The 27182-nt window shown below is 27.1% G+C and overlaps 1 protein-coding gene across 6 annotated transcripts in view; it reads right to left on the bottom strand.

Moving 5' to 3' along the window:
• The window catches only part of LOC148234179 (adenylate cyclase type 6), a 168454-nt gene that overhangs the window by 86487 nt on the left and 54785 nt on the right, over positions 1-27182 (bottom strand). For 2 of the 6 annotated variants that reach the window (XM_088187547.1, XM_088187548.1), the window contains exon 2: positions 44-114. The exons of the other annotated variants lie outside the window; for them this stretch is intronic. In XM_088187547.1, the coding sequence (XP_088043673.1) occupies positions 44-114 (71 nt within the window). The remainder of the gene's footprint in view (positions 1-43; positions 115-27182) is intronic. 6 annotated transcript variants of the gene reach the window in all.

Below are 27182 nucleotides of genomic sequence, written 5' to 3'. Positions count from 1 at the left end.
TACGAATAATATATTTTATAGATAGTATCAACGTGAAACATACGTAGTCTCGCATTCAATGCTAATAGACTCCGTTTCCTCCATCATTTTTCGCCAAGGTATTCTACGTTCAACCTGAAACAAAAAAAAAGCAATGGTTAACCAATGAAACACTTTTAAAGACATAAGCATGTTTCTAATGGACAGATACTTATCATAAATAAATCTCAACTCATGTAAGATAAGAACGCAGGGTGTAAATTAATAACGGTCGATACTCATATTAAAATTTTAACTGTTTACATTATAAGCCTTAAGTTCTACTGATTAATGTTTTTAAACAACAATAATAATGTTCGTTATGAATACAATATTAAATTCTGTTTATTAATCGTTTTCATCGACTTGCTTATACAATTCGTTACAATAAACTTTTGAGGTCGAATAGAAAATAAAATATTATTATATAAAAACCTTTCAATTTACCTTATTATATAAAAACCTTACAAAACCTTACAATACAATTTTCCATGTGTATGTGTACAGCAACATGTGCTATTTAATGTAGGCAGATTAGTGTCGGTCAAGGTCTACAATTTAACAAGACTACGGGCTGTTTTAAAATTTGGCCCTTTTCCAAAATCAATATACCATTGCCATTCATTCCAATCGCCTTATATATTTATATATATATACATATGTATATACATATAATATACTACTATATAATACGACAAAATTAGACTTTGGCTACTAAAAGGCGTGTAATGGCACCGTAAAATCAAGGCCAAGGACTATCAACCTACATTTATAAAGTAAAAGGGTATTTTTGGGAAAGAAATAACAAAAGCATTTATCATATAGTGGCGCCTAAGATAATAAAACGAAGTGGTTTATTATACGAGGGTTTTAGGTTTTATTTTTAACTTTGTTTGTATAGTACTGAAATAAAAAAAAATATACTTTTGTGAAAACTTTTCATTTTAAAAGAAAAAATATAAATTAGTATTTTAGCAAAAAATGTTCAATAAATAAATGTGGTACCCCACATTTTATAAAAATATATTTTGTCAAATATAATATATTCACAATTGACCAACAGCACGTTTAATAGTGTAATAATGTATAATAGTATATTCACGATTGACCAACAGCACGGTTTTCGACCGCGTCGCTCCACAGCAACTAGCCTGTTATGCATTTTCACGTCAGTAATGACTTTTCTTGATTGATGTATTGTACACTGCTTTTGAAGGGCGTCTGATAAGGTTTATCACAAGCTTTTCATTCGCAAACTAAGTGATTTTTATTTTTAAATGGTCAGTTTTTACGCAACGTATCTTCACAATCGCCGTCAATTAGTAAGCTACGATACTTTTTCGTTACAAAGAGCTTTTAAAGCGGCAATAAGGAATTTCAATTTGCTTTACACTAACGATTTAAAAATGTTAAATGGTATTTTTACAAAAACCAATTCTCTATCTCTGCAAAGGGATATTGTTCTCATGCGTGTATGTTGGAGGTGATTATTGAAACAGGAGGCTAGGCAAGTCCAAGATTGAGGAAGTTCGTTCAACGATGAAATTATTAGAGCGTCCAAGCGTCGATGAATAAATAGTCAGGTTTTGTATCGTGTAATATAGACAGGGTAGTAGACAGCTGCTTGGTTCATGAAAATAGTTCGCGGAACTTCTTACAAATTTTATAAATAATCACAAAATTAAAAGAATGGTCCGACGTATAAAGATAATAACCATTTATTTAAACGCTTTTCGTCCAGCGCGAAAATTTGTAATTTATGTATGTGTGCGTTGTAGAAACGAAAAAAAGTTAAAATAAAAACCGAGCTATAAAAGAGTTTTAATAAAAAGGCCCTTCAACGGCAGATTGACTAAGATTAAAGAGAATTTGCTCGAAAGGCGATCGAATGGATGACGTGACGGTATGTAAATATAATAAATATTTATTTGATTACATTTTATAATTTTTTTTCTTTCTGAGAGGAAAACGAAAAAAAATCTCAGTAAGTAAATGACTTCAATGCGTATAAATTATGATAATATAAATTAAAATGTGTTGTATCAAGTGTTATAATATTTAAAATTATAATAAATTTTTTATTCAGAATTTCAGAGAAACTGTTTTATAAAATTAACGTTATTAAATTAAGCTCGAGTTTTAAATTATGTAAATCCTATTTTTTCAGAAGTGTATTTATAATATATTTTTTATCCCTATAACTTTTATTCATCTAAATTAATATTTTTTTTTTATAAAACTAACATATAATGTCTCATTACCTCCGAATCAATGTTTCCGCTGGGGACTGCGTGATGATGCGTGGTCAGTTAAATAGGGTGTGCATTAAATTATCTGTTTTTTTGTGCGAGAGAAGAAACAGCTGTGTAAATTTTTCATCAATTTAGGCAGTATGGTGCAATCAATTTAAATAAATAATAAAATACGTTTGTTTAAAATAAATAAATGGATAAACTTCCGTTGTCATTCATAAACTTCTACTTATAATAAATTCATTGAAGGGCATTTATTAGAAAATTGCAATCTCGTTTACATAGTCATAAGAAATATTATTATAAGTTTAATTAATTATTTAATGTAAATTTCTTAGGTACCAATGCATTACTTGTTTTGTTTGTAATTTGGCTTAACATAATTTCGATTGTATTAATTCGTATATATTGGCGAATCACGAACAACAAATAGTCAATTATTTTATAAATAGTTTTTAAAAATACTTAAGAGATCACTCAATATTAATTCATATTTTTAGTTGTGAGGAGTTTTCATATACTCGCGTAGTTAATACCAAAGTAAACCAAAAAAAAACATACTCAATCATCTGAAAAAAGGTTTTACTCCATGATAGCCAAAAACAGACGGTATGGAGACAAAGCAGCAGACAAATGGCAGACAGACGAAGCAGCAAACAGACGAGAAAAGACAATGAGACAAATCAGGAAGACGTCGCCCCTGCATCAAAACACCTCAAAAGACCGTTCCGAGAACATCATTCCTTCGCCAGCTTTTCCACCAGCCCTCAGAGAAAAACAACTCTACAATAGTTTGCTTTGGTATACACGCATAAAATATGTATCTGATAAAAACTGCATAAAAATATATGTACAACAATACAAATGTAGCAAATTATTATCGAGTCAGTCGTTCGTTTAAGGCGCTTTAGTAAATATATCTTTTAACAAAGAAAAACTGGATTCGGCTGCAATCTGTGACGTTGATTCGTAGCTGAGATAAAATGGTGCAGACGAAGGACCTAAGACCCTTTTTGTGAACGAAGCACTACGTTCGTGTGCTTTTTAAATATTTAAATTGAGGCACGCCTCGCCGAACAAGGGCCTATGTCATGCACAATGTCTACATTGGCATAATAACTCCGCCCTCACCCTTACCCCTGACCTTTAACAATTTAATTTATTCTAATAATAAGCTTGGCAATGCTTCATATTAATATTCCTTTTTATATGTTTTAAATTACGCACAATAAAACATATTAGGTTGCTATAAACGAAATTTTTAATAGAGTTAATAAATTAAAGATGGAAAACAAGAAAATTAAAGCAGTTTTTGTATGAGTTCTGAACGGGTGGTTATTCAGAAAAAACAGCTATTGAAAGAAGCCATGTGGATTTAAAAACATACGTTGCAATGGTAAATAAAAAAAAATGTTGAAAATCTATAGTAAATTATAAGAAATTCATTTCGCGTCGTCTATTTAATTTTAATTGATATTTCGATTGCTTCTTAATTATTTCTAAAAATTAAGTTTTTAATTTTGCATAACATGTTACTTATATGAAAATTTATGTAATGATTTTCATTGAAAGTATGGATTTCTAATGCTGATTATTTTATCAAACATTTTGATTGCGCTTTAATGCTCTAATTTTCTTTGTTAAATTTTACGATTTTTCTTATAAACCTTTTCTGATTTATTTAAGATTTTTTATATTTAGTAAAATTATTGAAAAATAAATTTAAAAAAATAGAGCGACTTAAAAATAATATTGAAAACCCAAAAAGTTAGGCGTCTGGAAATCGCACATTTGCTAGCTGCAGTACCTCATGATAGTGGGAATTGACAACTATTTACCACTTTTGAAAAGACTCGTCCTGTCTTTCATGTGATATCACAAATTAAATATAATGAAAAATAATAATGTCAAACGTCATAAAAATTTTAATTTTTCTTGAATATTTTATGTCGTTATTTTATTTATTGATATTCTTAATCACTATTTGGACTGCTTCTGAATTATTTTTTACAATTGTGTTTGAAAATTTGCATAAATTTTAGATTGTTAAAAAAATATTTGGTGATTTTCACATTCACTCGAAAAATCATATATTATAAATACACAAAAACAAATATTAATTTGTATCTCAATAGAAACATTATATTATAATATCATATAAAATTATTAAATTTATACTGAATTATAAATTAAAATAATAAATTTATAGTTTATAAGAAATATATTTTGCTTTTGCTCTATGAAAATATGTGTTCTTTATTTTTGAAAGCGAAAAATATCGCAAACCCAATTTTGTATGCAAAAACATCTATTGTGTCGGCATATCGCTCTGGTAAATTTTGTTTACGATTACCCTAAATCGATGTATAGTCGAAAAAGTCGCAAAATAGATATAAAAAATCTTTGATAAAATCTTGCTTAATAGCTATTGAAAAAGTTGAATAAATAAATAGCTATTAGGGATGTTATTGTTGTTTTATTATTAAATGGTTTAAATACGTTTTGATTGATAAATCAATTAAAAAATATATATTTCAAATAAATAGTATAGATATGTACATAAATTTAACAAGTTGATGTTAATAAAACACAATTCACAATAATTGACGTATTAATCTTATATCTGCTGTAAAATACTGGACAGCCGACCTTATAACAGCTTTATTCAGGTCACCTGTCTTTGTAACTATAGTGAGCGACACAAATACGAAGTGCGCGTGCGTGCTGACTATCGTCTTCGACGTTTGGATAAGATTATTATTATGTGCACGCATAATAATATTTCTATAGTTGACCATGCGTTTAATTTTTAACCACTACAACTACACTACACATGTTATGAGGACAATAATTATACGTTAAATATAGTAAAATTTAATTACTTTGCTTCGTATATGATACGTTGACTACTGCTTGTCATTCATCTATTATAATACTATATTACATACGAAGTTTTATGTAATTATTATTTCGCTGAACCGTAAATTATATTTGCACGTACTTACATGAAATATCCAACACTTGATAGGCAATCACCGTTATACGTTACCAATCGATTATGGGAAAAGAGAGAGAGAGTGAAAGAGGCGACTGAAATTTACCTTTTTTGTAATTACTTTTAGTGGTGTAGCGTACGTCCTATGTTCACAAAAAGTAATTTTCTTTCAAAAAAAGAGCGCATCATTAAATAATATGGAGAGCTTCAGGGTTTATTATACGTCAGCGGTATGCTTCATCTGTTCTCATTCGCATAGGGATTCGGTCCCTTATTTATCGAGCAATCCCTAAAGAAATTCGGTCACAAATACAGGGAAAGGTCCAAAAAATCCACAGTTTTGATTTCAGAATATGAGACTAATTTAAAATAATAAAATAATTGCTGAAATTTGCAGCAGTCTCAACAATGTGTCTGTTCATGTAGATGGGTGTGCTAACTTTCCCTTGATTTTCTTCTTATAAAATTATTTAGTAAAAAAGTTTATGAATGTAATCTGAGTCAAACTTATTGAATATATTTGTTTAGTTTATTAATATTATTTTTTATTTATCTATAATACTTTAATCTCAGTCGGTATTAAAAATTAGGTTAATTCATTTTATATTTATTTTGCTTTACATTAAGCTTTAATATTGCTTTTCCTGGTAATAAATTGGCAATTAACTTCAATCTAGATTGATTTTTCAAATGGTTGCGATGGTGTTTATATTAAAATCGTAGTAGGTACATGGTAAACATATACCGTGATATAACGTATGTCTTGTTATTTACCCATTTGAAACCACAACCACCGCGCATATAGTTGGTTAGTGGGATAATATGCGTTTTCACGACCTTCTACAAGCATCATTATATGGTAGCTTATGCGGCATCAAATTATTTCCACACTTGTGCGGTTTCGTAATTTTCATGTATCGCACCTAATTTTTTCAACATGTTTTTAAATTAAAGAAAATATTTAAATTTAAAATATGTAGAAAGCTTCACAAGAAAAAATAATTAAAAATCGCATAGCTAAGGACTTTTAAAGAAAAACTTTCATAAAATATTTTATCTCATCCACCACATCCACAAACCTTGTTTTTCTGACATTTAATTCGACTGATGCAACACGGAAAAATCAAAATGCATAATAATACGAATCAATATATAATTCTAATGTCATTAAAAATTTACCGAGAGGAGGGTAATAGTTGTATCTGTAAAATAAAATTATATTTTAAGGCATTAATATAATTTTTTTTGCAATAAAAAAATAATAAATCATTTTATAACTTATAAAACCCCTTTTAAAAAATTAGCATTATATACTGAAATTTATTTTATCTTACACAATTGTCGTTTAATGCTAATATGAAATATTGGCAGTTGAGCAGAATTATTTTATTTAATGTGACTTATTGTTATAATTTAATATTTATTTTTATTTATTAGTTTAGTAACAGCGCTCCTAATAAAATGTGCGATAAATAAAATTCTTATTATTCTCCGTTTCGCACTTATAGTATCAAAAGCCTTAAAAATTGCTTTATAATTTGTTTTAAAATTAATTTGTGGTTTGTTGTTCAAGATTTTTATCACCCGTTTATTTTTATAATACAATTTTACATCAAAAGATTTTAAAAATGTGAAAATGTATTATTTAAATGCTCATTTATTTCGAATCTCAATTTTAGTTTTATAAAGAAATACAAAATATTAATTTAAGATAAAATTAACAAACATTCATAGAAGTAAAACAATTTTCTATTGACTTATTTTACAAATTTATCAACATGTTTAATTATTTATTTAATTAATTTTAAAGTACACATTATTAAAAATATTTATTTTTAATATTGCTAGTTTTTTTAAATATATTAAAAAATTATAAGTTTAGTGAATGTATTTAATAATATTTTTTTATTATTTTTAATATTCTTTTGCACTATTGCTTTGTGAATTTTCAGTATCAGTGTACATTTTTTGCATTTTTTAAAATGCTCTATTTTTTATGAATATTTCTATACACCTGCTAGACATGAACAAATGTCTTTGAAAAGACATTTTTTCTTAACACCCCTCTCTGGAAAACTCTATGAAAATAAACTCACATAGTTATGTATATCAGACTGATTTTTTGCTTATAAATTTATCATGTGAAAAAAGAGAGAAAGTAAGTATCGGAAGCAAGATACTCTTTTAAACCAAAATTTTACATCGTGATTTATCCGTTATTTGTAAGCTAGCGGTTTGCTATCATTGTTAAAATCAAATTAACTTATCCCAAAGACAGTGAATATCGTTAAAAATTTTAATATACAGTGACAATGTCAAACTTTACAGCCATCAGATGGAATAAATTATATATGAAGAAAACGCCTGAATTTTAAGTCAGGGTGGATTATTTATTTTGCTATGAAACAAGCTTGTGCATTATGATTTCATTGTTTTAGTACCTTTCTAATCAAAAATTCGGTATAAATTTGAATAGTAAACTGAAATTGCTGTTGATTTATTTAAATATAAATTTTAAATTACCGCAGTCATGTTGTTGGACCAACATAATAACCACAGTAACAACATATCTTTGCGGGAATATTTCGCAGCACTCCAAAATCGAAATCTATAGTTTGGAGTCTCCCAAGAACCAAAATTCTTGAGATACCGTTTTAAAAGCATATTTGGTTAAAATTCATTCTTGTATCAAAGTAAATTTTTAATAAGGTTAAAATAGGTAATTATTAGTATTTAAAAATGTTTTTTAGCGCTTGAAAGGCTGGCAGTACATTAGATTTGCTAAATTCATTAAAATATTGATTTTTCAATAAAATACTATTTTGTGCAAAAAAATATAGTAGACGTTACGGCGACAAATTCCTTATATGTTATCCAAGTCTCATTATCTTACATTTCTAGAACGATTTCATAAAAGTTGCAGGTAGAAAATATTCACGACACAATGTGTGCCTTTGATATATTTTTAATATGATACGTATATATTTAGCAATAACACAAATTATAGGTCTGTGTTTCTGACTTATATATGCTCATTTTAAAATAAAATTGTGACATATTTTTATTGTAAAAGAAAATGACTTCACAGAAATTTATATAAAATTAACATATATGCTTTGTACTAAATATTTTTTCTAATTAAAATATTTAATAGGGTAAGAGAAATCTATTTTATATGTAGTAGTTAGTTTTTTATTTGATGATATTCCAACTTAATTAGCACCACACCAGTAAAAATATATGTTCTGTAGACTGACGGATTTGTAATTTAACATCGTACATATATATTATAAGATAAATATTTTTATAAATATATATTTATTTAAAGTGATAGTTTCATGTAAGTTAATATAATTCAGCACAATCAAAATAATTATATTATAAACTGTCTATGTTTAACTGACTTGTAGATTTTAATGTATAAATACTCTCATGTACGTGGCTCATAATGCTCGTAAACAATGTAGTATGCACTGGCTTGTATGCATATACAATACATGATTCATTATAGTGTATTTACTACTTAAAACTTGTATTACACAGTAGTTTGTAGACAAATTAAAGCCAGTGGTATACATATAAATGTTTGCCATTCAACGGTAAATTTAATTGATATTGACCGAAAAGATAAGGATTCATCTGAAAATTAAATTCATGTTCTATGAGATTGTATGATTAAATATGCGTTTTTATGGTAACTGCATTTAGTCTATAATTGTGTGACTGCATTAAATCAACATTTGACAAAATATGATAAAGATAATGTAATTAAATATGTGAATATTATAGATCCAGAATAAGGTGTAGGTATTTGCTTTTACAACCAGTATTCTAGATACCCGTTTTTAATTTTTATTTTGATAAACATCATGTTTGCCAATAATTAAATTAATTTATATTGTAATTTTAATTATTAAGCACTTGAGAATTGGTTTACAACTAAGGAATCTTCATTTTTCGAAGGAAATGTTGTAAAAGGCATGTAACCTGAAGATTATCGTATCGTTTCCTTACTTGAGTTATTAAATTGAGATTCTAAAATTAATTTTTTCAGAAGATGAATTTATGAAAAATCATGCACGACTGAATAACGCTGTACTTTAAATGTTCAACATTATATTCTCTATATTTATTTTTTGGTTCAGACATTATGGAGTCCACTGATCAGAAAATCAATCTGTTTTAAGGCTATAAGAACAAAAAACTTTTCGCAATACTACCCTCCAAGAGTTAGCGCTTTGAGTTAAATATTATTTCTTATTAAATTCACTGCGGCTTAAAACATATAAGGCAAAGCGAATTGCTTTAAAATACTTAATTATATTCCCTCCATGTTTTGTTTTATAAAACAAGTTTATTGTAATTTCGATTAAAATTTATTTAGCCTTCTAGTTTTGCAATTAATATACGAATATACATATTTATATAAAGATATAATCAAGAAGATATAAAATGTTACAACAAATTATTTATTATAATCTAATACTTTTTGCGTTTTAGCACAAGACAGCTTATTTAATATTCCATAATAATATAAATTATATATATATATATAGGCTACCTGGTCATTGATCTTCAGTCTCACTAATAAATCAGTTTTGACCTTTTCTCGATCGTACTAATTAATTATTTTCAGAACATTGCATAATCCTTCTCTTTGAGTAACACTCACAGACTTTATTTAAAAAATGTGGAACACGATCGCTTTATTTGGTATTATCTTTAGAACTCCATTATCGATCATTTTATTATTAATTCTCTTTCGTTATTAGTTTATTATTTTATATTAATTTTGCCTTTCATCTAATTCATTATTTTCCTATTAAATATCTTAAAATTTATACGTAACACCATATATAATTGAATCGATAATATTGTAACAAAGTCTAAATCGGTGGTGTTTTTAAAAGTTTTTCAACTATAAAAAATAAATTAGACCCATTTTAGCATACGCCTGTCCAGTGTGGAGTAGCACTAATAATACTATTTTTTTTATAAATTACGAGTAGTTCAAAACAAAGCTTTAAAAATATTATATAATACACCTTTTAATACTTATCTTATAAAATTGCATAATAACCTTCAAAACCCAACAATTAAAGACGACACTAATTTTCATACCAACAACACTAATGTTTATACTAGAAAATATTATAAAAATATCTCGCGAAACCAATAAATACAACATTAAATTTAAATACAAGCACAAAATGCCAAAGCACATGTATTAAAATTTGATGTATGTACTTATTTTTTTTACTATTGGTGTCTTCACTAGTCTTCTTCTGATTATTATTGTTAATTAAGAATGTTAAAAAGTTTCGCTGTATCAATATAATGCCACAATAAATGGCTTACCGAAATATAAAAAGACGGTATTAAAAAACGTAGTGCTCAGCTCCTTGAAGAAGCACAAATTTTCATGATTTTATGAGATTTTGAAGCATTACATTTATTTGCACAAATACTTTTTTTAAATTACTGTTTCATGAACCTCCGGTTAAGAAACACAGTCTAAATAATACATTTTAGCTATGTTAGATTTTTTTATCCGTGAATTATTTCACATTATTTTACAATGCTTTTATTTTTAATTGAAATAATTTCACATTAAACCATTACTAATTATTTAGTTTTCTTAAGTTATTTTTGCTATATTTAATCAGGCCCGCAATTTAATGTTTTTCTACACACGGTATTTCTAGGCTTTAATAATGAAATTCGTTTGTGGCAGTCAGTTAATTATTTTTGTAATATTTTCAATTCGTCTCCATCGATTAGACGTTAGTACGTTAACGATTGTTGAATACGCGTATATATTTTTATAAAAAAATATTCAATATCCACTGTAATCAAAATTGTTCACAGATGAATTCCTCGTGTTCGCTCGGAAAAATTCATTGTATTATTAATGTTTGCTCGCACACAAAGCGGCACGAACATAGTTGAAAATTGCTTTAAAATAACTTAACAAAATACAATATAAATATTTCATATACCTTTTAAAAAGCATTATTAGATTAATTAATAACCAGATCAATGTTATTTAAGAAAAAAAACAGAAAACAATATTTAAATTAATTTAATTTATTTTAGTAGAAATATATTTATATTATACATATATTCAATTAAAACATAAATATGGTTGTTAAACAGGTGTATTCTATTAAGACAGTTTAAAAAAAATTAACTACAATAAATGGACTATGTACAATAAATAAGTATTACCTATATTTTAGTATATAAAAAAATAAGATCACTCGCATGCAATAAAAAATACTTGTGATAAGAAATATATTCAGTTTATTATACTGCCCCACATTACTTTTTGTGTAGCAATATCACATATGCTCAGTCAAGCAAATAATATAATACCACAAATGTTATAGAAAAGAGATATTTTATTATTCAATAAAAATAATTTACGTAAATTGTGATAGTATGTTTTTTACGATTTAAAGTGTTGCATGTTCGAGTAATATTTATAAACAATAGTTTTGTGCTATTTTGATTTTAATATGATATTTTAAAAAGCATTTTGCAAAATAATATTTATTTACATATAATGCACCCTGCACAGAAAAAATATGTATACACAGTTTAGTAGCACAGCTTCCACCTGAGAAGGGGTAGCCCGGCTACATTTGGACAAGTAAGGATCCAACCGATGCTGAACAAACTCTTTACTTCTTTACTTGCATGCGATAATTCTAACAATATTCAAGAACACAAACGTATGTATATTTTCTACTAACAGCTAAAAAAAAGTGTTTTTTTTTAAGTAAACTTGTCGACGCAACTCAAGTGAATCATATTGCAGCATATCTTGTAAAAAATTGTATTAAATAAAAATAGATTATATTTTAATTCTCTCGAGTACAGGTATCTTAAAACTGTTCATATTTTTTATTATTAAAGGTGCATTATTTGGCAAGCAGACTATAAAATAATACTAGTACTGCAAACTAGTTGATTATACAAGGTTCAAAGTGCCCTCTAAATCCTCAATTCATGGGCGTATCGCAAAACAGAACCTATCATCTGTGAGGCTTTGTTTCGTTCATTTCCTATATGATTATTGTTTTATATATAGGCGGCTTAAAATATTTTTGTTTTTAACTACGCACATGGATTTTTATCATAAAAATTATTTTATACAAATTTATGTAGCACATATTGAATTGATATAGATATATACATAGTATATTTAGCAGCTAGGTATAATAAATATTATTTACCGATAGTGCGGGGTTGCTTAGGAGAATAAAGAATTATTACATTTGTGCTATAAGAGCTAAATTTAGAAAAAAAAATCAAAAAAACACATAAAAATTATATGTTGTGAGTTTGCCATTTGTTTATTAACGAAAATATATTATACATGTTATAGTAAATAAATATGTTTTTATTTTACTGAATCTTTTTTCATATTATTTTATTATGTGTTATCTTAGGATAAAAAATACGACCTTTCTAAAATATAGATGTTCGAACGTATAGCATAATACATACTTGGGGAGAGTGGGGAATTGGAGATGCAGAAATCTGCTTGGCTTCAAGGCGATTCGGATTTCCAACAAAAAATATTTTTAGTACAACATATATTACATCTTTGGCTTGCCAATAAAATATTATTTTTATCATCGTCAATTATTAAAATTTAATTTAATCATAAATAGATTATTATGTATTTTAATTAATAAACGCTACAACAATTAAATCTACAGAATCATAAATATCTTTTTAATTATTTACTTTTAAATAAATAAATACACTAAAATATATTTAATGTAATTGCTATATTTTCGTAATGAACGCTTTTGACGGCGTGGATTTGTCGGGTCACCGTACTTCACATTTGGTTACAAAAATATATAAAACCAATTTCCAAATAACTCTAATAATAAAATACAAATACTGGCATTTCAATGTATTTTGATTCATTTTATAGGCTAGTATATGAATTGTTATTATATTCATATTATAATCAGAATCTGTTCTGTTTTATAACGGAAAAAAATAAAAACAGGCTTTTTCAATGAAGATATGTACATAAATCACCAAAAATATGTATATTTTATTTACTATTTATTTAACTGTTTTAATTTTTATAAAGTACGTCCAGTCGATTATAAGTAGCTGCGTTACGGACAATATACAAATAGAATAGAGTAATCACTTTTTCATAACATGTTTGGTTCCAGAAATATAAAAAAATATTTAAAATATATTATTATTATTTAATTTGTTTATGTAAAATACTCCAAATAGAGTGCAAGTTCACTATCGAATATATTGAAAACACTGTTGGTATAAGGCATTTTCCACTCATTGACAAAACATGTTTTCATTATTTTATTTATTAATTTGATTATTGTCTACACATAAAGCAAAACTAATATTTATTCAAAATAGTTGGATTGACAATAACACCCTATATTTCTTGATTAAGATTGAGTATTTGGTTATTTAGAATTCACTGTCACTGCTCCGCAAATAGGAGCGGTGACAGTGAATTCCTAAGTATGCTCCTATCCGCGGAGCAGTGAGGGGAACAGTATTCAAACTAACGTGATTTTACCAATAAAACCAATAAAAAAAAGTGCGAATAAAAAATACTTAAAAAAAATGTAAAAGCTCCTGATGATGCTGGGACAATCTTGGCGAAAAAGATGAACGCGAAAAAAACACGTATTTTTCATAAACGGCGGATGTAAATTTTTTGTAGATTTTTATTTCAAAGAGAAATAAAATCTGTCATATTCTAAAATCTTTATTTTAATTTCATAATAAAATAAAATGTTTTAGCAGATTGTCTTGAGAAAATAAAAAATATTTTTGCTATTTTTATTTTATAAGACCTAAATTTTAATTATAACCCTAATATATTGTTAATTTATATATTTATTTTACGTTTATATATTTTTTAATTTAAATTTATATCTTAATTTTTAAGCTTTAAAATGGCATCACAAATTATTGAACATCGTATATACACACACCGTTTCTTAAAGTTTCTTCTATCGCATGCAACAAGTTGGTTTAACGCGATATCGTGATAGCTTCCTTTTTTTAAGCTCTGGCATAATAATATTACCGCACAGTTTGAGATCCAAAATAATTTTATTTAATATATACAATTTAATTATTAATCATAAGCGCATAAATACGAAGAGTAATATTAGGAAAAATACTAATCAAAAGCGCTTGAATTTTTTATTTTAATGTTCGTCAATTCACGGCAAGTATATACGCAATATGTATCTGATTCGAATTAAAAAAAATACATATATTTCGATCAAATATGATTATTACGCATATTTAAAATAATTAAATAAATAATTAAAATAATAAATTCGCTTCAACTTAAAAATAAGATACGTGTTTGAAAGTTAAATATAAGTATCAATTAGCTTCACTTACTTGTCGTTTGGTCGATGTTCGAATACTTTTTCTTGATAATTACAAATTTCACCACAAAGAAAATGAACAAAATAAAAGAATAATGAACAAATAAAGAAAGGTAAAAAATTAAAATTAATAAAAAGTTAATTAACAAAGACGTTTTGAGATAAATCGAAATACTATATTGCGACCGAAAGCTCGCGCCGTAAGCTCGCGACCAGTGCTCGAGTGCAACTAGTCCGACTGCACCCAGCGTCAGGATGCAATATACTACTACCCCCACGTAGTTCCGCTCTCTAATCAGCCCCGATGTACATCTACCCCCACTCACTACTGAACCACAACCACCACCCCTGCGCTCCCGGTTACGGTGCAAAAATAAAACACAGTGCGCTTTGATGGATGCGCCGTAGATGAATGCGCGCATCAAACGCAATAGAGATTTGATGTCAGAAATTAATTTTTAATGATTATATTTTTGCAACAAAGAATCAATAGTTTATCTTATTTGCTCGAACGTGACTCCCAAGCTATCGATAATATATTTTTTAATTAAAACACCGACGCCTAAACAATGAGAAAATTTCACCAGACAAAAGGATCTGGAAAATGTAGGTACTTTACACTTGGCAATGTTGAAAGGCAAACGGTTGCCAATAGACCATCTCCACAATGACTCCAGAGTGTCCTCACCTTTGTTTTAGGGGTGATTTTATTTTATTTTATATATAGAAAGACAGACAGAAAAATATATATATTGTAAGAATTACCGGATAGCATAAAACATTACGGCTCAAATCTGTAATTTTAAAATAAATACATATCACTACTGATAAATGTTTATCGTGGATTTTGGCCTTTTTAATGTTAACGCGAAATTTTTTTTATCTTTTGAGCCTTGGAAATTAATTTTAGAATAAACTTTTGGAATTTACAAAACTCTAATATTTTACAGGTATCTATTTTAAACTTGACAGGGTAGTTATATATGCATATAATAACCCAGAACTAGCGCTCAATATGCTTTTGAGTTTTGACTGAAAATGTTCACAAAAAGTTTAGTTGCGTCTTTAAAAAGTATTTTTGTCGTGGTTTTAAAACACTTTGTCACAGTGTTTTTGCTAAAAAAAATTCAGAACAGCATGAAAACAAGTATGTATTTTATTTTGCATATGTGGGTTATTTATAGATAACTGTTTTTATAGATCATTGTTGAGAAAGACTAATTTGAGTTACCCTAGTTTATATTCTTCATAAATGGATAATTCAGGCATATTAAGTCTAAAAGACAAGGAAAAATATGCTTGGAATGAATATATTTATGTTATAGACAATATTGGCGATGTGAAAAAAAACAAGGGCTGTAAAGATAGAATCTGGACAAGCGTTAATGATGGATCATTAATTTCTGATGAAGACACGAACACACATGTAGCAGTTTTGGAAATACGTCCAGTGTAATATCGCAAGGAGTATACAGTAGCCAAAAAAATAGCAGATACGACAATAGCAACCCATAACAAATCAAAACTATAATTATTAAATTCTAATGATAAAAATCTGTGGTGCAAGATAACTTCCAAATCCTAATAATCTTTGCAGAAATATTCGCTTGCAAACTGTCGGCGGCTATTTAAGTGAATCGAAAAAAAGTTAACCAGACTTTTCAAGAAACCATAAATAATATATATATATATGGTGTGCTGCGAAAATACATTTTATATTCAAATTTCCATTCCACAATATACATTCCTACAAAGCAATCATAACTAGTTATGATATTTTTGAGTTAATTAAAATAATAATAAAAAAATACTTACTCTTTAATTAAATTCATTTACACACTATTATATAACATAAAAAGCTTTTATGTGCTCGAGAAAATATCTCAAATTAAAAGCGAGCGTATGAAAATTATATATAATGCACGTTTCTAAACTCGCTTTAAAATTGTTACAATAAATTTTAAATATTAAAAATAAAGATCATTGTGACACTTAAGAAAAAAAATATTTTTTATCAGTAACACTTAGTACATCATTAATTATCGAAAAACGTAATGATAAAATTATTCATAATAAATATGCTAATATATTGCATTAATCTATTAAATTTAAACTAAAATGTTGTTTACTCTGAAATATATTTTGAATAAAAATGCTGAAATATTTTTATCTTCGTTATTAAATGTATTATTCTTGTGAAATAGCAGAATGAATAGATAAAATTTCACGTTCAAGATATTTTCTAAGCAGTGAGATATCACTATTTATTTTGCCAGTCATTGCTACAGTAATTTTATTCTTGATAGTATCATATTTATTTATGCTTTTCAAGCGTAATGGTAAACATTTCTAGCTATTGTTATAACATACATAAATGAGACAAGCCACACTTCTTTAATTATATATTTTATAATAAACTAAATCAAGAATTCCTAATATTTACGCCATCTCATTTTTGTGAGTACCTTTACCAAAGAATTCCAAAAAAATCCAGTAATAGGATATGCTGCTGCAAAAGGTCTCGAGGTGGCCATTTAATTAATATTAATTTTCATTATTAAAGAAATAATATAATAATAAAAAAGCGAACAATTTAATATCAAGAAAGAATAGAAACTGACTAATATTAAGTATGATAGAACATGAATTTCATACAATAGATTATTTTGGCTTAGCTCAAGAGTGAAAAAATACCTTAATATAGTAGAAAAAAAAATAAAAGTATTACTATAGTTTTTAACCACATATCTAAACTAGGCTTTTCTGATCTTACTACAATAAAAAAACAAAAAAAAACGCATGTTAAGGGTTATAAAAACTGATTTTTTTTGTTAGTTATAAGACCCAGAATACAAGAAATATGTAAAAGCATTCAATTAGTTTGAAATAGTCTGGTGTTCTAGGGGTTCCTTACTCTGAAAAATGTTGGAAAACATTGCCATAGAGGATCGCAATCGCGTCCCTTATTTTGAACCGTCATTGCCATGACATAAGTGCTTGAGAACGCTCCTCTTGCACGAGCCATCCAGCTTCCTATCGAGCTTACCAAATACAAAGATATTTTCAGCGATGGTTGGTGCTCACCTATTTTAAGTATCCATCATGATTGTTTTTATTTATGTGAAATGCTTAAAAAAAATTATTTGTCAAATCAAGTCAAATTTGTATTAAAACATAATTTAAAATAGTAAAGATAATCATTTACAAAGTACTGACGTGAAAAAATACAGATCTGTGACGATCTACGCAGTTCAGTATATATATTAAAGGGTAGATCATAAGTTTTTGATCTACCCTTTATATATGTAAAATCTAATTGGTGCAAGTTTGGGTAACCTGCCGTATATATAATGTGACTATACATGTAGTGAAGGAAATGTTTCGTAACAAACTGATATCACCTACAACTGCACCACTCCCCCTGCAGCCTAGATTTGCTAGCTCTTGATTTTTCGTTTATTCAAGTAAAGTCGTGTTTACTACAAGTTTAAATTTTGTATTAATTATATCAGTTGCTAATTATGTCATCGATAAATGTATTATGTGCACAATGCGAACTTTTCAGAATCAAAGTCATTGAAATACTTTTAAACATGTTTGATTAAGCTTTAAAAATGTTTAGTGAAAAGATTTTTGTTCACTTCAACATTATTTATGGTGCAAAAATCATTTCAGTGAGAAAAAATATCGAACATTATATTTCTGTAATTTGAGATTTCTATACCTTAATTTTTTTATGAATCCTTACACACTCTTTTTTAATCATTCGATTTATTTGTAGCTCTTGCATTGGTTTATTTACATAACTTAATTTTATAAAATATTAAACTATATACTAGTTACATTTAAAAATAAATTTAGTAAATTAACCTCTTTATAGTTGTTTTCATCAGAGGGAAACTAAATTTTTTCGAAATGTCGAAAGCCCTTTGAATCACTACTGCATGAGATAGCCAACGCACTTTACATAATGTAATTTATAACTTTTATAAAAAAATTTTCCTCGCTCAATATTTTTACACAAAAGCTGCTCTTTGAAGTATGCAGCGCGTTCAGATAACAGCGCTGCATTTTAAAATTAATTTGTAAGGACCTTCTGTGAATCTATAAATGCAATTTAGTTATTCAACTAAATAAATATCTACCGACATAACAAGCTTTTATTTTATTGTATGTAGTATTATTATATTTTGCAATTCTGTAGGATTTGATGTATATTTTTTTGAAACCCTTAACAATATGTAGCATTTATAATATAATTCACCCAAAACACAGATAATGATCATATAATGTTTATAACCATTGCAAATATAATAATATTTTTTCTCTTATAATTAAAATATATACGTTAAAGTATTCGTCTGGCACAAAATTGATTCGCTAAATATTATACGTCCAAATGAAGCGCTATTCTCCAGTAGCTGGAACGCTAATTATATATAGCCGCTGCATATTTTTATATTAATTTGCGGTGATTTGCTTCCGCTTGTTAATAAATTCATTCATAGTCGTTGCGTTCGTTACGATATCAATTAAAAAAATATTTCCCTTTTGCGATATTTTATTACTTTCTTCTGGAACCTTTCTCTTAAGCCTACTGAGACGCCCTCGCTTAAATAATGCGTACTTTGAATCCATTAGTTACTGAGTTATTTTTACTATATCCTGTAGTTATACCACGACGACGACGACACGCGGCACGCTTAGGCATAAACGAGGTCTCTATCTAGGTACAATATTCAACTATCTAATTTAATCACTGTTAAATAAATAAATGTATTTAATTATATTTATTGGTTAAACTCTAGTTGAATTTTAGTTGAATCAATGTGAATAGTTTAAAGAGTACGTACAATTCGCAGCATTTTATTAATGCAAAAAGAATTTTTCTGCTAATACACCAATATATCAAACCCGTTTTTAGGTGAAAAATTCACTCTTAAGTACTTTCATAGATAACAATACAATTTGATGAAATTGTAGCATTTTAAAAACCATAGGAAGGAAGTAAACAGGTATGTTTAATGCACACTGTAAAACTAAAAAAAGAATATTCAATTATTACCTTCTGTACTTATAAATCAGTACGATTTTTATCAGTTTTATAATAAACTTCGGGAAACCTTTAAAAGTTTTCTCTGAATTGCATGTAAAGCTCACAGCAGAACCATAAGTTTAATATGTTTACAACTTGTTCGGGTAATTTAATTATAGAAACCATAACAGTTAGTTTTAATCAAAGTTTACCTTTTCAATTTTCAGCAATTTGTATTTGTGGAAATCCAACGGTTGTAATTCAATCATATACATGATTAATTAAATGTTTTCACAAAATCCAAACTACACGCAGTCCACAGTATATATTATATCAATGCTACCACATTGTTATAATACATAACTATATACTATGAAATAATAGTTCAAATAGTTTTTTTTTTTAATTTAACTATTGTTAAAGTGAACGAAATAATTTAATAATCAATATTCTTAAGAAAGAAAATGAAAAACTACATTAAGCTATGTAGCAAAAAAACACTACTAAACTCATATAAAAATAGTCTTTAAAATATGTATGTAAGCATGCTTGGATAAAGATTTGTTAATGTCGAAGAGGGTCTGTGAATTTTGTTTTGTCGCAAAGTAAAATCGGAAAAATCGGTACGCCATCTCAGAAAAATATTAAATATATAATAAAATCGGCTTTAAACTAAGGAAGCAAAGGTTTTATAGTTAATTTTAATATTGATATATGTATTTAAAATTGAATAAAATCTTTTTAAAATACAATTTGTATTTTTTTAATAGGTTGATTTTAATAATAATAATATTTTTACAAACATACTTACTATATATACTATAAATGTTATTGGTTTATAATCATTTTCATGTTTAAAATTTTTTTATAATTTACAAGCTATTATAATTTTAGGAAAAATCTAAAAAAAATTTAAGCGAAAATAAAAAAATATAAGGAAAAAAAATTAAATGCTAATTTCAGTAAATTTCACTGAAGATCCGGAATAACTAATATGTTGTTTTTAACCTCTACAGCCTTTTGCTTTGGCATTTTGTGCTTGTCACCGATACACGAGATTAGTGGACTAGTACGTTTTCGCGAAATATTTTAAAAATATTTTCTGGTATGAAAAAATCAGTGTTCTTTAATTGTTGGTATTGAAAGGCTAATATGCATTTTTTAAAATTGGTATTAAATGGTGTGCTATATATTATTTTTATAGCATTACTGATGTTACTTCACACCGGGCAGACATATGTTAAAATGGGTTTAATTTATTGTTTATAGCTTAAAATTATATTTTTTATAGTTACCGCGCTCTTTATAGTAAATATTAAATAAAAATGTTTTAATGGCGGCAAGCTCTTTGTAGCAAAGTTCCAAAATGTGTTTTTTAAATTTAAGTTTGGAGTACAGATGTAAGCCCAGACACTTTTACAATTAACGTTATTCGTCAGCGTACATATATAGGTAAACGCCTATTTATTTATTTTTGATATATTTGTATAGAACAGGGGTGCCCAAAATTTTGATCACTACGGGCGACCTAATTTTTAAATTATTGGCTGTGGTCTACTTACATTGTGTGTGTTAAGTGCTCATACGAAAAGTAGTTATTCAAAGCCAAAAATCAGTTTTAATTTAAAATAAACATAGATAACCTATTCAATATCAAGTTATTTTAATAACAGAAATTAATGATTTTTTCACACAAAAATAAAAATAGTTTATAAATAAAGCAATATATTATTTTATTTTATTTTATTAATGCAAACAATGTTCTTGTAAATATGACTATTATAATTTATATCGTATCAGAGGATGCGCTTTAAACATGATATTGTATAATTTCAGCAAGCTTGTCATTTTGTGGTTCATATGTACTTACAACTATTCGTAAAGATGCTGCCAAATAGTCATCTGTCAAACGGGAGCGATGTTTTGTTTTGATTGCATTCCTGGTTGAAAATATTGTTTCGCAAAGGAAAGAACTGAAAAAGGTTATTGAATATGCACACTATTGAATATATCACAGAGTAAATTTTGAGAAACTCTTGATTTCAAAAATAAATCGCATTCTTAAGGATTTCATCCTCAGCTAGTATTTGGTCAAAATCTAAAATTTCTTTTAATTTTATTGATATTCTTTCTATATGTATATCATCGTTGAATATGAATGACATGAATAATATTATAGTCTCTATGTTTTAAATATATATAAATCTTTCATCAAACTCATTTCGTTCTAGAAACATTTTAGATGCATATTGATCATATTCTGAATTTCTAATTGTAGGTTTAGCTACCTTATTTTTTTTAAATCCCCTCTTCTAATTGTGCTTCTAGGAAGAAAAGTCTCCTTTTAAATGCATTCACGTCGCTAACCATGTCAGTCAATGTCTTGTTCTTTCCCTGCAAATTTAATTCATTTAGCATTTGCACGTGTACTTAGCAGCTGATTCCCGGAATGTCAAAGATGTGTACATATCAAAAAGAATTACGCGGTCGACGCTTTGGCCACTCCTGGTATGCAGATAAAGAGAAACGGCTCGAGCAAACTTTCCTAGGATGTAATTCTAATTGAATTGTGTTAAATTAAAACACCACAATTAAATTAGTTTTTTTATATATGCTTCTTAGACACACTCCCAAAATATGAGCATGTCTTAAAAACAACGATCCAGATGGACAGACTTCGGCGATATATAATCAAAGAGTCAAAGAACAATACTAATGAGCGCAGGATATAATGTATTGTCTAGCACGCGTCCTATCCAAATAAAGAGTAGTATTTCAGCAGTAATTATGAATGATTAACGTCTTATTTTCAAATAATAATGCATTGTTTAGTAATGAGATCTATATTTTATTGCAGTGAAAAATAATGTGGGTGGCCTTACTTTCGAGATATGTTACTGTTTGCTCAAAATGGTTGTTAAAGTGACCTTTAAAAATAAAAAAAAATCAAGTAGTTGTAACAAGCATACCCTAAAGATAAAATTAAAATTCAATCTTTTAAAATGTAATATCTAAATTAGTGATTTTCGTACAATAAACTTTTCTTTATTTCATCGTTTATTGGCATGTGTCCTTCTCCCTAAAAAAATTTAATCATGGTGATCTTTGGTGCATTATATAATTTATTAATTAACGTGTGTTACAAATTTTCCTAACGTAAAAATTTGTGTTTTTTTTAATCACTATTGATGCAGCGAATATAATTGCTGAATTTATAAATATAGCATGGTATATTTTTTTAGTTAAAATTAGTAAAAAATATGAGAGAATGCTTTTTTTAACCATGTTATAAAATCCCTAATATTTGAAAATTCCCTAGAATGTAATCATGACAGTATTAAAAAACTCATTTTGCGCGTAAATAGCTATCAATATTTAATTCTGGGTTTTATATGTATTTGTCAGCTTTGCAATCGTTCCATTTTACAAATGAAATTGCGAAATGAATATATGCAAAAGAAAACCAATCTGTAATGGATACCTGAGTGTATATATAGCAGCTTTTCATTATACTTTTTATTAAGCAAAGTATTTTTATACATTTTTATATACTCTAAATCAAAATCACATCAGAATATCTTTTCTTAAAAATTGTCTTACTTTATTCACGCAATAGTACCGTTGTTGGTTGGTAGCAATTTTGTTAGCCCTTATCATCACAGAACACTTAAATACCTTCAAATGACTCAAAGCATGCCTTATTTGAGTTCGACATTAATATGTATTATAATTTTAGTTTAAGCCTAAAATCGGACACTTACGACCAGTTTTTAGTTGACTGGTGAAATTTAAAGCATGCTTTTAACAATGATGCAGCTATGATTTGTAATTTAGAGCAACGGTTAATATTTGCATAAGTTTTTTATTATCTATTTCACCAACCGCTTTTCATTTAATTAAATTATCCAGTAGAATATCCCTATATCTTTATTAAAATAGTGCTTTAAAGCAACCGCACTCAATTGAACGACGATAAAAGTTTTTAATTAAACGAGGAAACTTAATCCAGCTTACAATGAAATTTTGATTTTAATAAAATGATAAAAGGTATTCTTAACTTATTTTTCAATTATTTTATTATTTTTAACTATATCGTTTTTAATATAAATTGCATTTTATTGAAAAATCTTAAATATTATTTAGAATATATTATACATATAAAGATAAATAATGGAAATCTCTAGGGCGCAACAGGTTAATAACTTGAATACACCAATATAATTCAAAGAGCCGAAGATCGGCTCTTTGAATTACTTTCTTGTTTTTTTTTTCAGAATTTCAAAGAATCATTTTTCAGAAAACGTTTTTTGAAAATATTATTATTTCTTTATAATCAGTAGATCAGATATTTTTCAATTGTATAATTAACTTTACAACCTTCTTTCATGACAAATAATTAAAAATAAATAAATAATGCCGAAGACAAGCATTAAACATTGATTTTGTTTTATTATGTACAGATGTGTGCTACATATGTATGTAATAAAATAATTAGAAATAATATACACGCTTAAGCTGATTTGTAATGAAGCAATGTACGAAAATAATTATTTTTAGTAACACAATCCAGTGCCATTATGCATACAGCAACATTAACTATCATTACATTTCACCAAAGACACATATTACATTACGCTTTTTTTTCTTAGAATATAGAAATTATATACTGCTCGTATTGTTTCGGTATTTGATTGATATATAAATAAACACATAATACAGTAAGTCAATATTTCAATATGTACTATTTCCACACAATAAGTCAATATTATTTATTCCTGGGGTTATACCTATTTATTTGAATATTTTGCATTTATTAACTATATATTACTTGAAACTAATTCAGTGCGATTACCTGGTTTATTTAAAAATATGAAATACTTTAGTTTGGGTAGTAGTAATTTTAAAATATAACAATTTAATTGTAAAAGTGTATAAAAATTCTATATTACTAAATAATAAATTTTAAATACCTGTACAATAATAAAATAAGTTAATTAGTTACACAATAAATTAATAAAAACCTATGAAAACAAATATTCGAAATAAAAAATCTACATATGCATACCCAGAATAAACGCAACGAGCAACTCAATGATACGTTTCTAAAAAGTATATTTTAACCTAAATAAATATATAAATATAAATAGAGGTAATAGTTCGTATGTATAAATGTTTATGTTAAAAGAAATTGCTCGAAATTCTTAAAATTGTTAATAAATATAAAATACATTATTACACTTAAATACTAGGAAAATAAATTAAAAATTATAACGCTTTATTACAGTGGTTCTTAACCGGTGCACCGCGAGAAAATTGGTAAAAACAGAAAATCCGCAAAATAGTAAAATCTTAATGTTTCAATCAATTTGTATTTTATTACAGTCGTGATACACAATGGATAAATTTATTACCAAACGAAAGGGTGAATCAGACCCAAATATTAATGACACTGGGAGTACAAGTGGAAGAAGTAGTGAAGATGTTACTAAACATCATATGTCTCATACAAAAGAAAATATATCCAGTTAAATCAAAAAAAATAATGGACAGTATTCTGAAGAATATTTTCGTTTTAGATTTACTAGCTTCCGATAACGCACAACTTGCGTCATACAAGGTTGCTGAATTGATTGCTGTACAATTAAAACCACATACTATAGCAGAATCTCTAATTTTACCTGCATATTGTGAAATAGGAAAAATTATGTTTGGTGATGAAGCAAAAAGGAAATTATGAAAATTCCTCTTTCAAACGATACAATAAAAAAATATTTAAATATGTTGGATGATACTGAGAAAACAGTTACCGATAAACTTTCCAAGCGATATTTTGTTTTACAAGTCTACGAATCTACTGACATTAGCGGTAAGGCACAAATGCTAGGATTCGTTCATTTCATAAATGAAAACAAAATAGTGAATCAATATCTATGCTGCAAAGAAATTACCAAGCATACGACCGGACAAAATGTTTTTGATCTTATTTATTCATATTAAGAACAATTTAAAATATCATGGGAGTTATGTGTAAGAATTTGTATGGATGGTGCTCCTTCAATGATAGGCTCATTTAAAGGATTTGTAACCCTTGCAAAGACAAGAAAACCTAATATTATATCTACGCACTGTTTTTTACATAGAGAATCTTTAGTTTCGAAAACATTACCAGCAGCACTAAAACCTGTACTAGATCAAGTTGTAAATATAGTGAATTTCATAAAATCAAGATCTTAAAAACACGCATGTTTAAAAAACTTTGCATTTCTATGGAAGCTATGTACGAGTGTTTGCTTTTTCACACTGAAGTCAGGTGGTTATCTAAGGGTAAAGTTTTATGCCAATTCATAGAACTTAAGAATGAATTGTTAATATTTTTTCGAAATGAAAGTATGGATGATTTTGTAAAATGTCTTCAGAATAATGATTGGTATGCTAAAGTGGCATACTTAGCAAATATTTTTAATTACGCAAATAACGTTAACACAAGCATTCAAGGAAAAAACGAAAAATTCATGACATTCATTGACAAATTGACAGGATTTCGGAAAAAAATAACTCTTTGGAAAAATCAAATAATAGAAAAAAAAGTAGATATGTTTCCTTCACTTAACGAAAACATTCCCGAAGGAGTTATTTCCGCAATAATAGAACACTTAACTTTATTGGAAGAAAAGATTGCACATTATTTTCCATTTTTAAATATAGAAAATTATGACCGGATACGAAATCATCAAATTAGTCTCATTGTCGACTGATCGTACTCTAAAAATTAAATTTTCCGAAATAACTATGAAGAATTTTTGGATTACTCTCCAAGAAGAATATTCACTTCTTTACATGAAGGCACTGAAAATTTTGTTACAGTTTTCAACATCATATTTGTGTGAGCTTGGTTTCTCAACAACAACTAATATGAAAACTAAAAAACGAGTAAGACAGAAAAAAATTTAAACGAAGAATTCAGGGTAACTGCATAAAATATTCGACCTAATATTTCTGATATCTGCAAAAGCCAACAAGCTTAAGTATCACATTAATTAATTTTTGATTGATCATATAAATTCCATTATGTTAAGCAGGAACGTCATTTTGGGTAAACAAAGGGGGGGAAATGCATCACTTAGATTTGCCACCCAAAGAGCACCTTTAAATATTAATACAAATATTTTCAATAAAACACGTAAAAAAAAATTGTTTCTAGGGCAAAATTAACTAACTAAATTTATTTTTAATACTAAACTTTTTTATATAATTTAATTTTAAAAAATATGTAAAAAATTTCAATGTAACTATTATTTTTTTTAAATATGTAATAAAAATTATGTCCACATATTGTTTTCGACCTCTGAATTCTGGTGCACTGCCACTTTTTCCCATGATAAAAAGTGCACCGTGACTTTGAAAAGGTTAAGAACCACTGCTTTATTAGGACATACAATTTTATATATTTGTATTTTAATCTATAATCTTGG

Source organism: Plectrocnemia conspersa, unplaced genomic scaffold, assembly GCF_051122295.1.
Source record: "Plectrocnemia conspersa isolate PC_06_02 unplaced genomic scaffold, ASM5112229v1 ptg000006l, whole genome shotgun sequence".
In the NCBI taxonomy this organism is placed as follows: Eukaryota; Metazoa; Arthropoda; class Insecta; order Trichoptera; family Polycentropodidae; genus Plectrocnemia; species Plectrocnemia conspersa.
The sequence above is the reverse complement of the archived record's forward strand: the minus strand, read 5'-3'. Positions and strand labels throughout refer to the sequence as shown.